A 15,913-nucleotide genomic window follows, 5' to 3' on the forward strand; every position below is an offset into this window, starting at 1 on the left:
TCCAGGCTGCGTCGGAAAGGTGAGTATAGCAATATTTTTTATTTTAATTCTTTATTTTACACATTAATATGGATCCCAGGGCCTGAAGGAGAGTTTCCTCTCCTTCAGACCCTGGGAACCATCAGGGATACCGTCCGATACTTGAGTCCCATTGACTTGTATTGGTATCGGGTATCGGTATCGTATTAGATCCGATACTTTGCCGGTATTGGCCGATACTTTCCGATACCGATACTTTCAAGTATCGGACGGTATCGCTCAACACTAATTACCACACATAATCCTGCCCCCACCACATTACCACACATAATCCCACCCCACCACCACATCATCACACATAATCCCGCCACCCCACTACATTACTACACATAATCCTGCCCCCACCACATTACCACACATAATCCCGCCCCCCCACCACATTACCACACATAATCCCACCCCCCCACACCATCACCACAAATAATCCCACCCCCCACCACATTACCACAGATAATCCCGCCCCCCACCACATTACAGCACATAATCCCGCCCTCCACTACATTACCACACATAATTCCGCCCCCCACCACATCACCACACACAATCCCACCCCCCACCACATTACAACACACAATCCCACCCCCCACCACATTACAACACATAATCCCGCCCTCCACTACATTACCACACAATTCCGCCCCCCAATGACATTACCACACATAATCCCACCCCCCACCCCATCACCACACATAATCCCACCCCCCACCCCATCACCACACATAATCCCATCCCCCACCCCATCACCACACTTAATCCCGCCCCCCACCCCATCACCACACATAATACCCCCCCTGTTGTGAACTCTATTTTTGGGCTCCCTCTAGTGCTCACAAGCGGTACTGTGTAGTGTTGTCTTTTTGCAGGTTGGCTTCATCAGCTGTTCGTTATCCTTGGTTGGTTTCCTATTTAGCTCACCTGGATACTCAGCTCCTTGCCTGCTATCAATGTATTCAGTGCTCTTCAGTTTCATTGTGACTACCTTGCTCCCAGTCTCTCCAAGACAAGCTAAGTTCTTGTTTGTTCATGTTCTGATTATCAGCGTTCATCATGTTTTTTGTCCAGCTTGTTAAAATGTCATTTCTTACTTGCTGGTTGCTCTAGGGGACTGAGGTTCTCCCCCCACACCGTTAGTTGGTGTGGGGGTTCTTGAAATCTCAGTGTGGATATTTTGTAAGGGTTTTTTACTGACCGCGTAGACCCCTTTTCTATTTTCTACTATTTAGAATTAGTGGGCCTCTTTTGCTGAATCTGCTTTCACCCCTATGTATGTGCCTTCCTCTTACCTCACCGTTATTATCTGTTGGGGGCTTCTATATCTTTGGGGATTATTTCTCTGGAGGCAAGAGAGGTCTTTCTTTCTCTATAGGGGTAGTTAGTTCCTCAGGCTGGCTCGAGACATCTAGGATTTTAGGCACATTCACCGGCTACTTCTAGTGTGTTTGTATAGGTTCAGATTTGCGGTCAGTCCAGTTTTCCACCTCCCTAGAGCTTGTCCTTGGTTTAGTCACCTTGCTGGAGTAACTTGTGATCCTCAATCACTAAGGATCATAACACCCCCCACCCCATCACCACACACAATCCCTCCTCCCACCACATTACCACACATAATCCCGCCCCCCACTACATTACCACACATAATCCCGCCCCCACCACATTACCACAGATAATCCCGCCCCCCCACATTACCATACACAATCCACATCACATCACCACACATAATCCTGCCCATCCACCACATCACCACGCATAATACCGCCCCCCAACACATCACCACACAATCCCACCCCCCAACACATCACCACACATAATCCCGCCCCCCACCCCATTACCACATATAATCCCGCCCCCCACCACATCACCACACATAATTTCGCCCCCCACCCCATTACCACACATAATCCCGCCCCCCACCACATCACCACACATAATCCCTCCCCATCACCACACATAATCCCGCTCCTCCACCCCATCACCACACATAATCCCGCCCCCCCACCCCATCACCAAACATAATCCCGCCCCCCCACAAAATCACCACACATAATCCCACCCCCCACCCCATCACCGCACATAATCCCGCCCCCCACCTTATCACCACACATATTCCCGCCCCCCCACCCCATCACCACACAATCCCTCACCCTACCACGTCACCACACATAATCCCGCCCCCCACCACATCACCACACACAATCCCAACCCCCACCACATTACAACACATAATCCCGCCCTCCACCACATTACCACACATAATCCCGCCCCCCCACCACATTACCACACGTAATCCCACCCCACACCACATTACCACACATAATCCCACCACCCACCACATTACCACACGTAATCCCGCCCCCCACCACATTACCACACATAATCCCGCCCCCACCACATTACCACACGTAATCCCGCCCACACCACATTACCACACATAATCCCGCCCCCCACCACATTACCACACATAATCCCGCCCCCCACCACATTACCACACATTATCCTGCCCCCCACCACATTACCACACATAATCCCCCGCCACCACATTACCACACATAATCCCGCCCCCCCACCACATTACCACACGTAATCCCGCCCCCCCACCACATTACGACACATAATCCCGCCCCCACCACATTACCACACAAAATTCTGCCCCCACCACATTACCACACACATTACCCAACATAATCCCGCCCCCCACCACATTACCACACACTATCCCACCCCCACCACATTACCACACATAATCCCGCCCCCCCACCACATTACCACACATAATCCCGCCCCCCACCACATTACCACACATAATCCTGCCCCCCACCACATTACCACAGATAATCCCCCACCACCACATTACCACACATAATCCTGCCCCCCACCACATTACCACAGATAATCCCCCACCACCACATTACCACACATAATCCCGCCCCCCCACCACATTACCACATGTAATCCCACCCCCCACCACATTACCACACGTAATCCCACCCCCCACCACATTACCACACGTAATCCCACCGCCCACCACATTACCACACATTATCCTGCCCCCCACCACATTACCACACTTAATCCCCCGCCACCACATTACCACACATAATCCCGCCCCCCCACCACATTACCACACGTAATCCCGCCCCCCACCACATTACGACACATAATCCCGCCCCCACCACATTACCACACAAAATTCTGCCCCCACCACATTACCACACACAATCCCACCCCCACCACATTACCACACATAATCCCGCCCCCCCACCACATTACCACACGTAATCCCACCCCCCACCACATTACCACACGTAATCCCACTGCCCACCACATTACCACACGTAATCCCGCCCCCCACCACATTACCACATGTAATCCCGCCCCCCCACCACATTACCAGATGTAATCCCGCCCCCACCACATTACCACACATAATCCCACCCCCCACCACATTACCACATGTAATCCCGCCCCCCACCACATTACCACACATAATCCCGCCCCCCCACCACATTACCACATGTAATCCCGCCCCCACCACATTACCACACATAATCCCACCCCCCACCACATTACCACACGTAATCCCACCCCCCACCACATTACCACACGTAATCCCACCCCCACCACATTACCACACATAATCCCGCCCCCCACCACATTACCACACATAATCCCGCCCCCCCACCACATTACCACACATAATCCCGCCCCCCACCACATTACCACACATAATCCCGCCCCCCCACCACATTACCACACATAATCCCGCCCCCCACCACATTACCACATGTAATCCCGCCCCCACCACATTACCACACATAATCCCACCCCCCACCACATTACCACACGTAATCCCACCCCCCACCACATTACCACACGTAATCCCGCCCCCCACCACATTACCACACATAACCCCGCCCCCCCACCACATTACCACACGTAATCCCGCCCCCAACACATTATTACACATAATCTCGCCCCCACCACATTACCACACATAATCCCGCCCCCAACACATCACCACACTATTGTTATTAACTTAATTTTAAGTTAATTTACCACCTGCGCAAGCGCTATTGAATGTTGTTATTATTTACTTTTGTTTAATCACCAGCAGCGTTAATTAGAAAGCAATGAGCGTGCCGAGCGTTAGCTGGCTGGAAACATCTAGTGTTTCTATATGACCATTGTGAGAGCATATATTAACCTATACAGAATATTGGACCTACAGTATGTAGATCAAACTGAATTATAGATTATTTTTTCTGCCCTCGGCCATTCTCTTTAGCCCTTGCATCATCCAAAAACCATCAACTAGGGTAGCAAAACATCCATACATTTTTGGTAACTCTGTACAATAGCAGAAAGAATTTTGCTGTCTCCATGATCAGCATCAACAAGCTTGTAAACCCTATTGGAGATGATTGATTAAAAAAATAATCAAATGTTTATGGATTTCCTAAAAAAAAAAAAATCAGACTAACTAGAATCAGATTAGTCAATTCACATTATCCAAACAAAATGGCGGTATTCCAGCTGCCAATTTTGCTCAGTTCTTTTGAGGGCTGGGAAAAAGTAAAACAAAAACTATATTCACTTGTTCTTCGCCCACAGTCACTTACCCTGCAAAATTAGATCTCTGCCAGTTCCTCCACTAGCTACCTTTGGTAAACTCTTCTGTTTTCTATTCAACCATCAGTCTGTATATTCTGGCGATAACACATGGCCAAATCACGTTAATATTGTGCTCCACCACATGTGACCATGTGAGGACTAGTCATTGCCAGAAGATGCAGACCAAAGAGAAAAGACAAGACTTGTGGGAGTCAGTGTAGGACTGGTAGTTGTGATGGTAGGGCACATTATTAATAATAATAATAATAATACTATAATTATTGTTATTATTATGTAATTTTAAAGCAGCATTAATTCCATTAAAATTAATCATTAAAATTTAATTAAACAATCTATCAGACTGGTACAGAGGGGCTGAGGACCCTGCCCCCTGGGGTTTACAATACACAGGCTATTGGGGAAGGAGACAGTAGGTCGGAAGTTCTAGTTGTAGTGAGATGGCAGTGGGATTATTGTAGACAGTAGGCTTTCCTGTAGAGATGAGTTTTAAGGTTGCGTCCAAAGTTTCGAATTGTGAGAGATAATAGGACGCATTGATGCACTCAGTTCCAGAATATGGGGGATACTTAGATAAGTAGTGACTATAGATGATCGAACTTTTTCTGAAAACGTTCGCCAATTTGAAATTCGGCATGAACATTGCATATTCGGTTTCGTGTTAAGATTCTCTTGCTTTTTTAAAAAAAATAGGCAAAAGTCGGCCAAAGTTCGGTAAATGACTGAGTTCACTAAGGACTCGCGCAGTATATTTCAGGTGTGCATTAAAATACATCCACAGGTGTGTCTCTAATTAAGTCAGATGTTGCCAAAAAACCTACCAGAAGATTCCAAACACATGACATTATTATTATCATATGGGCAGTCGAGGATTGTTTAATGGCACAGTAATCTTAAATTATTAAAACTTTTGACTTTACAGTAAGTAATAAAAATGCCATAAGACATTCTCTCTCACTCTCTCTTTCTCATTATTCTGGTATTTGGCAAATATTAATAATTATGGTAATCCTAATTGACCTAAAACGGGAAAGGTTTGTTCTAATTTCTTAAGTTTGTGGTGTCCATAATCAACTAGCAGGTGAACTGCTACCAGTACGGTTCCTGTGTCTAACTGGTGAAGCAGCTGAGTGAGTCAACCACTCACAACATATAGGAAAATCTGACAATCACTGACTAGGACCATCCACTGGACACCTGAGCTCACAAAGATATAGATCAATGAAATGTAAGATATACTGAATATTTCCCCACTGACCCAGGAAGAACCTTTCGGACTCCAGTGGTCACCCTTGGTAAATACTTACGTGTTCCAGAGCAGTTGTAGTTTGTTAGTTTTCCCAATTGAGTCTCCACATTGTTTAATCGTTCTTTATAATTGTCAATGAGGTCGTCGTGAGATTCATATTCCACCTCTAGAATAATGCTGTGATTCACAATGACGCTACCATTCCTGTTAGAAACACAACAGTTTTTAACTTTAGATCTACTGATCTGTCCAACTGATGAAGGACCCCATTTATGAACTCACACTGCCATAATAGTAGGTTTACTAAGCCAGACATTTCCTTTAAGTACTTCTAGTTGAAAGTAAGCTCAATGTCAGGCAGAAGCTTCCCAAGCAAACAAGATTTTAGAGTGTGTAACAGGAAAAAATACCTGTGATCCCAATGTAGTCTTAGACCTCTTAAGATCTTCCTTAACAAGACAGTGGTACATCCCACATCAGGTGTGCATGCATGGAGCGGGCTCAAGACCTGAGCCTGCTCCACACAGGAAAGAGCTCCCTGTGCAATACAGCCAGCGTCTGCCTTTAACAGATCATGATCCCCTGCACCTGTCATAGTTATGCCCCTGTATACCTCTGTTCTTAATAACATGCAGACATTTGGTGAATGGCAATGTGACGTTGTGTCCCACACGGCCATGCCATGAAATGTTGTCATAGTCATGAGATGTGTGCTAAATTAAAGGGTGGGAGAAGAGGAAGCCAACAACAATGAATATTCATTGTACACAGTACTGATCAAAATATGTAGGCAGATGTGAGAAAATGCTGAAAAGTAAGGATGCTTCCAAAAATAGAAGTATTATTAGTTTATTAATGATCAATTAACAAAATACAAAGTGAATTAATAAAATAGAAAAGTAAATCACATCAGTATCTGGTGACTTCTTCTTGGTAGTTGTCACTTGCTCTCAGTTTTTGAAGGAACTTGGCAGGAGTTTGACCCTAAAATCTTGGAAAACTAACCACAGGTCTTCTATGGATTTTAGCTTTTGCAGATCCTTCTGTCTCTTCATGCGATCCCAGACAGTCTGGATGATATGAGGTCAGGGCTCTGTGGGGCCAGATCATGACTTCCAGGACTCCTTTCTCATCTCAAATGGAAACCCACGAAGCCCTGATCTCACATCGACCAGTCTGTCTGGGATCACATGAAGAGAAAGAAGGATCAGCACAAGCCTCATACACAGAAGATCTGGGGGCAGTTCTCCAAGATGTTTGGCACAACATCCTGCCTTCAAAAACTGTGTGCAAATGTACGTAAAAGAAAAGATGAATGGTGATAGGTGGTCATCAGATTCTGATGGATATAAGACTTCTCTTTTATTCGTTCACTTATAAAAAATAAAATATTATTTTTAGTTTTTAATTTTTTTTTACTTCGCAGCATTTTTTCCACACCTGCCTAAACCTTTTGTACAGTTCTGTACATCCTTCCACACCATGAGAATTAATGGTCACTAGTCATGAACAGAAATAGTTACCCAAAAGCCAATATCTTCATATCTTTGTATCCTGGAACTTCACTGTAGACTGAAATCATCTACAATAATGAAAAAAAATATTAATGTCAACAACAATGACTAGAATTTACTTCTCTGGGAAAAATAAATAAATAAATAAATAGAACTTACAGCATTTTTGAACATTTTTTCAAGCTCTTTGTATTCCTCACTTAATTTGTTCTCCAAATTTCCAATAAAATTTTTATTCACAATTTTAATCTCCACGTCCACTGTGACATTAACATTTGGTCCTGAATCAATGTATTGAAGAAAAAATAAAGAAAATTAACAATTTCTGTAAAAGTTTACAGAAATAACAGTTCCACACAGTAACTGACCGTGTAACTTAGTGATCAGGACGGAATGGACCTTTACAATTGTCCAAATTTGTTTTCATCTTTTTAGCAAGCCATAAGTTTTGTTTTTCATTAACGCGGCTGTTTGAGGTTTTGCTTCATGAACTGTATTATGCTGTAGCAACATTTTAGAATATATATAAATTTTCATACATTTTATATTATATTTTTTGATACTAACAAAGAAAAAAGTAATTTTTTGGTTTAGTTTTTTTCCTTTGTACACATTATTTGCTGTTTACATTCACAATGAATATCCCGTTGAAAGAATTTTCTAACTTATTACTGTCATGTAGATCCCTAATATGCAAACTTGTTTTTTTTCTTAGTTATATGTATGTCATTGTATATTTTCATATTTATCTTGAGGACTTTATTTGTAATGTTCTGGTCACTGTGGTAGCTGACCTCGGTGATGTAAGCCCCAGAAGAAAATATGCCAGTAACAACAGTTTACTGAGAGGATTTTTAGTTGACCATATTTTGGGTCCAGGAATTAGGAGCGACCAAAAGAGACTTGGTGGAAAGGTTGCTCCCATATGCTCCAGCTCGGGGTTTGCTTTTGTAATAACAGGCAGCTGGGCTAGCTTAGCAGTGTCTGTGGTGTTTGGAAAGGGATAAGACCATTAATGGGGTAAAGTGTCTACTGAACCCTGAGAGGTGGATTTAAAACTGAATGGGTGTGACTGTTTTGAACTATTTTGTCTATCCATTGAAAGGACTGATTTGTTATTCGTTTGTGCCACTTAAAGGCTTTTGTTTCTTTGCATTTGAGCACTTTGGAAATTTAGGAAATACAATAAATTTTACTCTGTTTGACAGAAGAACCCAGCACCTGTGTGTACTCTAACAGCTGCCATAGAGCTTAAATCTTTACAATGCAGGATCTGTAAAAGATCTCTTAGGAATATATACAATCATGGACAAAAGTGTTTCCACCTTCCAGAAAATTAAGTATTTCTCCCAGAAAATTGTTGCAATTGCACATGTTTGTTATAGATGTTTATTTCCTTTGTATGTATTGGAACAACACACAAAACAGTGGAATTAAAGGCAAATCGGGCATAATTTCACACAAAACTCCATAAATGGTCCTGGCAAAATTGTTGTCACCTTTCCAAAATTGCAGAAACAGTGTTTCAAGCATGTGATGCTTGTCCAAACTCACCAGTGGCAAGTAACAGGTGTGTCTGTTTGTGTCACATTAAGCATTGAGAACAGAAAGAGAATAAGAGAACTGTCTGAGGACTTGAGAATCAAAATTGTTGAACAATATCAACAATCTCATGGTTACAAGTCCATCTCCAGAGATCTTGATGTTGCTTTGTCTATGGTGCGCAACATGTTAAAGAAGTTTTCAACCGATTGTACTGTAGCTAATCAATGTGGTGGCAGAGAAAAATTTATTAAATATTTCAACCCATCATACTCTAGATGGTGGATAAGAAGCCCCAATCAAGTTCCAAATAAATTCAAGCCATCCTGCATGCTCAGGATGCCTCAGTATCAGCGCAAACTGTCGACATTTGAATGAAATTAAATGTTATGGCAGGAGACCCAGGAGGACCCAACTGCGTATAGAGTATAATGATGCATCATGGGAGAGAAAATTAAAAAAAAAAAATCCACCAATCATGTGGATCACACATCAAGATGAAATGCAAATGAGTAAATAATAGCATATATACATGCGATGTATAATAATGCAAAGTGTACAAATGCAGATTTTTCTGCTAATTTATAAATTAATACTTAAGCGTAAGGTTATTCTTTGGTTTATATATTAAGTTTTTTCATATTTAATCTAATCTAATGATCCAAAAAGGCCTCCTAAGGCCTGTTTCACACGTACTGATGTTTCAGGTACCGGAAAAAACGGTACCAGAGTTATCCGTGTCCATTTGTCAGTGTGTGTAATACCTGTGGCACACGTGTGGCACACGTGTGGCACCCGGGTGTCGCATCAATACCACATGCACCAGCGCCAGGGAAGCAGCGGTAGAGTTACTGCTGTTCCCTGGTGCCGCATGCTGAAGATAGCTCTCATCATTCTCCCCTGCTCTGCCGGCGATCAGCGCGACCATGGGAGAATGGTGAGAGATATATTGAGCTGATAACAGCGACAGCAGGCAGCGGATGAATAAATAAATAATTTTTAAAACACATATGGTCCCCCCATTTTTGGCAACCAGCCTTGCTAAAGCAGACAGCTGGGGATGATATTCTCAGGCTGGTAAGGGGCCATGGATATTGACCCCCCCAGCCTAAAAATAGCAGCCCTCAGCCACCCAGAAAAGGCAGATTTTAAAAATGCTGCAATTCTCAAATTCACTCATGGACATAATAAAACAAAGTGTATGCACAAGACTTTTGAAATCTCATAGCTTTTCCTGGTATCGTAACCAGAAGCTTTTAATTTGCATATATAAAGTAACAAAAATAAGCTGCAAAAATGCTGCATGTGAACATAGGCAAAGATAAGTAACCTGAGAGTATTGTTTGTTTCCTATGTTGTCTCCAAGTATATAAAGATAATACCACATGGTTAATAATAAGTGCAACATGGGCCAACTTGTAAAAAAACTAAAAAAAATTGAATCTTTTCAGAGAGACTCTTCGTGAATTGCGACACTTGCCATGCAATATACCCCAAACTGAATGCAATATTTGCAACATGAAAAATATCCGACACTAATCAGAAAATAATCAGCATGGGTTTTAGCCTTAGAAAAAATTTTTTGGACTACCTCAGACTCCAACAGGCAGTGCAGCTTAGTTTGAGTAACCAATAAGAGAAATGTCCTAATAGATGACAAAGTCTAGAAGCATAGATATAATCCGGAAAGAATGAAAAATGCTTACCAATTTCTATTCTTCCGGAGACAAACTCACAGCGGTCACCATAAAAATTTGGGGTGCACACACATATTTTACCATTGGAGGTGCCCCCATTTTGACAATTTACTGTAGAAGAGATAATATTACATGGTCTCAGTACAATGTATAGGAACTGAAAACTACGCTTAGCTTGAAGAATAAGTCCTTATATTAATATTGAAGTGCAAAAGTGGCCAATGCAGGGAGGACAACCAAACCTACAAGTAGCTGTAAGGTGGCGATGCATCAAAGATTTTAGACAGACATTGGCAGATTTTTAAAAGTTGTCAACAATGCCACAAGTTGAAATGTCAAAATATCGATTGGATTCTTCCAAGATCTGGGACCTGATATGGGTTTTCATTGATGAGATGTTCATGACATGAATTATTTTTTTTCAACCATTAAAATACAAAATGGCAGATCAACTTTTGACAGTCACAAAGAGGTGCTGATAGTTGTTATTGGACCTCTAAAACCTCGAGTGCTTTAATGGGACCTGTATGTCCATGACTCCAGATAAAGCGACCTAGGTGGGAAGTTTTCTGGACTGTCCAATAAAGACTGGTTAAGATTTTACTATTGTAATGGACAGGACTGGGATTTTTTTCCCGATGCCTATAGCTGGCAATATAGGCTTTGGTCTTCCATTGGGATATTTTAGACTATTTTGTTTGCCATTGGTCAATATTTTATGGGGGGCTTGAACATGAATGACAAAGACAACCAATGGCGGACACTTCTTAAAAAGTTGATCTGCTGTGTTGGATTTTTCCATCACTCAGTGCACCTAGGTTGCCATAGTTATTGACAGTATCAGATGTTTTCTCACCTATCAATGATTTTTTGCGCTGTGCAGAATATTATTTTATTCGATGAACTGGCATATTTCTTGTTCATTTGGTGATTGGCAGCCTGTTTGAAAAGCAAGATTATCATGAAACAAGGATTTTTAACAAGTCTTGTGCACGATTATCTTGCAGTGTAAACAGATCTGCAGATGGCTACTTGAAGTTCCCTACTGAGACCCAACACATGGGGCATATAGCTATATGTGAGTCTCCACCAGCTAAACCACTAAAAAATAACATAGTAGGGTCATAATTTGGCAAAAGGCTTGTACCATGTACCAGTAACATAATCACCCCTGAAGAACATCTGAAAGGTATCAAGACACTTACAAGTTGGTTTGGTTTCGGTCGGCCTTGTTTTAATAGTGGAGGATGTGAAGTCTCGAGAGTCTTCGGGTGTTGTAAACCCATCACCAGATCCTTCTGGAGTTCTGATTGTTTCTGTAGACTGAGGTGGTATTGTAGATAAGTCCCCAGAACCTTCTTCTGTAAATATTTCAATGTTCCTCTTCATTCTAGATTTTGTCTGATCATTGTAGGTAACTTTTCTCTCATTCATAAATATAATGACCGGCCTTTCATGATGTTTGCGTTTCTGTATTAAGTCCTTTTGAGGGAATGTGAAATTTGCATCATTGGTTCTTTGTGTGGACAGCTGTCTAAATTGTCGGTTGTTTTTTAATCTTCCTAGTACTGTGGAGAAATTAGGCAATCGATGAAGGGCTTAGGAGTTTTTGTAGCATTTTTGCAATATTTAATTTTATTGTTGGTTGAACATGTCAGTTGGAACATGGTCCATACATTCAATTTGGTAAATTTGGAGACAAGAATTATCCATGCCCTCTTTACTGGCAACATGTAAACATATGGATACCGACTTCTTAGACGGGTCTTTGACAATTAGATGATCAAAAGCCTTTAGCATTCAGTTATGATTTGTGGGAAAACCTAATAGTTACGGTGCATTTAGATGTACCAATTTTGGCTTGTCAATGCACCTTAGGCTGGGGTCACACTGCGTTATGGCAGTCTGTTAGACGGACTGCGTTACACCAAGGCATAACGTGGTGTAACGCAGTCCATTAACGCTGCCATTAACCCCTATTATCGGGCGCATCGCCAACGCATGCCATAATCGGCATGCGCAAGCCAGAATCGGCATGCGCAAGCGATGTGCCGTCATTCAGTGATGGAGCCTTGGATGCGGGCTGCAGCATCTGAATCTCCGTCACCGCTAGCACAGATGAATCATCTGTGCTAGTGGTATAGCATAACGTGACTGATGGCGTGTATGTTGTAGCATTAACACAGCCCGTCAACGCTATGCGTTGAACGGGCTGCTTTAATGCAGTATGAACCTGGCCTTAACGAGTGCCAATATTCAAGTCTATCAGCGCTCATTTACTGGTCAGTTTTTGTAGACTGGCCAATACTCATGAGAACAGAAAGATCATTCATTTGAGTGCTCTCTCCCTATACAGCATGATGTTAATGGCAGCACCTTTCCTGTTTTCACTGGGAAATGTCCTGCCGATAAAAATTTTGGTGGCAGAATTTAAAAAAATTCACAATAAGAACAAGCTTTTTGCTAGTTCATGAGGTCAACACCAGCATGTTTACAGGACGTTCAGCACATACTGATTCATTGATTATTATTGGCATTTCTAGATACACCAAAAGTGTTCATTTTATCTGCAACACCCCCGTAGGCCAAATTAAGAATTACATGGTACTCATTAAACTCAACTGAATGTCTAGTTCAGGACAGGGGAGGTCTTCTAGGATGAAAGACTCTTCTTGTATCCACTTTCCACTCTGACTAAAGGCTCATTGAAAGGAACATATTTCCGTGAAAAAACAGACAACACTTGGGCTAATGCTATTTATTGGGGCAGTGCAGATTATTTTTTTTCAGTGACCTGATCTGTGTCTGATAAAAAAAATGCAGAATCCACTGGTTTCTTCCCTAAATCGAATGAGACTTGCCCTTTCAAGTCTATGTGTACGCAAAAAAAAAAAATAATAATCGTAAGTTGTACATAGCTGATTTTTACGGATATATTGCAATTCTGAAACATAGGAAACTATAAATGGTGCTATATATCTCTCCTAGCGTATCCTCATCCATCCCCTGTAGACTGTGAGCCCTCGCGGGCAGGGTCCTCTCTCCTGTTCTTGCGTGTGCATTTATTGCTCATGTTGATTGTACTTGTCTATGCATGTCCCCTTTTTTTCACATGTAAAGCGCCATGGAATAAATGGCGCTATAAAAATGAATAATAATAATAATAAATGATTAATAGCTGGGTATTGTACATGGATGACAAGTGAAAAAAAACTGTACAAATTTTCTGGATGAAACGCTAAATGATTTTTTATGCGCTCGTGTGAACCTACAGTAAGTTATATGCAGGTGAGTGTATAGAAAATCGTTAGAGTTTCATGCAAAAAACTCAAGTAATTTTCATCCATGTGTCTGTTTATTTCCCTGTGACATCAATTTGTTTAATGCACTCATAGCCTTGAATGGGTGAGTGTCATATGATATAAAAGTAGTGCATTCTGCAATTTTTTTTCACACCACCCTATTGAATAACTTGAGTAAGTGTGCTGTCCATGTACTATCCAATCAAAAATTGGGCAGCACATTGATGATTATACACTAGTCAACGTGAACCCTAAGGGATTGGAATCCTTAACAGAGGATCCATCACTACTAACTTAAATGTTCCTATTAGGGTATAGAAAATTAGGTTTTCTTTACACTCACCGGCCACTTTATTAGGTACACCTGTCCAACTTCTTGTTAACACTTAATTTCTAATCAGCCAATCACATGGCGGCAACTCAGTGCATTTAGGCATGTAGACATGGTCAAGACAATCTCCTGCAGTTCAAACCGAGCATCAGTATGGGGAAGAAAGGTGATTTGAGTGCCTTTGAACGTGGCATGGTTGTTGGTGCCAGAAGGGCTGGTCTGAGTATTTCAGAAACTGCTGATCTACTGGGATTTTCACGCACAACCATCTCTAGGGTTTACAGAGAATGGTCCGAAAAAGAAAAAAAATTCAGTGAGCGGCAGTTCTGTGGGCGGAAATGCCTTGTTGATGCCAGAGGTCAGAGGAGAATGGGCAGACTGGTTCGAGCTGATAGAAAGGCAACAGTGACTCAAATCGCCACCCGTTACAACCAAGGTAGGCCTAAGAGCATCTCTGAACGCACAGTGCGTCGAACTTTGAGGCAGATGGGCTACAGCAGCAGAAGACCACACCGGGTACCACTCCTTTCAGCTAAGAACAGGAAACTGAGGCTACAATTTGTACAAGCTCATCGAAATTGGACAGTAGAAGATTGGAAAAACGTTGCTTGGTCTGATGAGTCTTGATTTCTGCTGCGACATTCGGATGGTAGGGTCAGAATTTGGCGTAAACAACATGAAAGCATGGATCCATCCTGCCTTGTATGGAGCATCTTTGGGATGTGCAGCCGACAAATCTGCGGCAACTGTGTGATGCCATCATGTCAATATGGACCAAAATCTCTGAGGAATGCTTCCAGCACCTTGTTGAATCTATGCCACGAAGAATTGAGGCAGTTCTGAAGGCAAAAGGGGGTCCAACCCGTTACTAGCATGGTGTACCTAATAAAGTGGCCGGTGAGTGTAGGTCTCATACACATATCAAAGCCATGGACACAGAGAGCCTAAATGAGCTTTATGATGCTGTTGTATGGTCCTGCCTCATTCTTGACTATGGTTTCTAACTTACAATGCCCAAATAAAATTTATAAAAATGTATAAAGTTCCAAAAACATAAAAAAGAAAGCTCCTATGACACTACAATGTAATAAAAAGAGAATTACCTGCCACCTGCAAGGCAAACCCAACAGCGACTGTGAAGACCACGGCTTTCATTTCTAAGTTGTCCTTTACCAACCAGATAAATAACTCGTATGAGAGGAGAACATGATAAATCACCGTATTTTATAGGGCATTCAGGAGACATAATTTACATACAATCATACTCTTTATACACTAATGGTCTATTACGTACTTCTGTTTATAGCACACGTCTGTACTATGTCGTGGTACACCAAGACTTCAAGGTCTTAGTGACATTTAACAGTTCGTCAACGTCAATCACTTCCTCAATGTTCACCGAGAAGTTTACGTCTAGCCCTTTCCTTAGGGTATGTTGTTTATTGCTGTTTTTTTTCTAGTCTTTGCCTGATTCTTAATCATTTACATAGAGTCACCTGATTTTCTTCCTTTTCATATCTTACATCATGAAGTTTTCTTTTTTTGAACTCTTGATTACTCTTCTTTGATATAGTTTAATTTGGCTTCAAGGCCACGGAGCATATTACCCAAAG

The 15,913-nt window shown here is 42.1% G+C and overlaps 1 protein-coding gene across 2 annotated transcripts in view; it reads right to left on the reverse strand.

The window, feature by feature from the left end:
• Positions 1-15,514, reverse strand: part of LOC143774310 (mucin-17-like) — a 61,139-nt gene extending 45,625 nt beyond the window's left edge. For both annotated transcript variants that reach the window (XM_077261759.1, XM_077261758.1), the window contains exons 1-6: positions 15,404-15,514; positions 11,873-12,235; positions 10,677-10,778; positions 7,588-7,709; positions 7,438-7,496; positions 5,973-6,118 (exon numbers count right to left, since the gene is read on the reverse strand). In XM_077261759.1, the coding sequence (XP_077117874.1) occupies positions 5,973-6,118; positions 7,438-7,496; positions 7,588-7,709; positions 10,677-10,778; positions 11,873-12,235; positions 15,404-15,455 (844 nt within the window). In that variant the 5' untranslated portion in view covers positions 15,456-15,514. The remainder of the gene's footprint in view (positions 1-5,972; positions 6,119-7,437; positions 7,497-7,587; positions 7,710-10,676; positions 10,779-11,872; positions 12,236-15,403) is intronic.
• Between the last annotated feature and the right edge of the window lie 399 nt (positions 15,515-15,913).

The sequence above is a fragment of the Ranitomeya variabilis genome, chromosome 5, assembly GCF_051348905.1.
Source record: "Ranitomeya variabilis isolate aRanVar5 chromosome 5, aRanVar5.hap1, whole genome shotgun sequence".
NCBI classification, from domain to species: Eukaryota; Metazoa; Chordata; class Amphibia; order Anura; family Dendrobatidae; genus Ranitomeya; species Ranitomeya variabilis.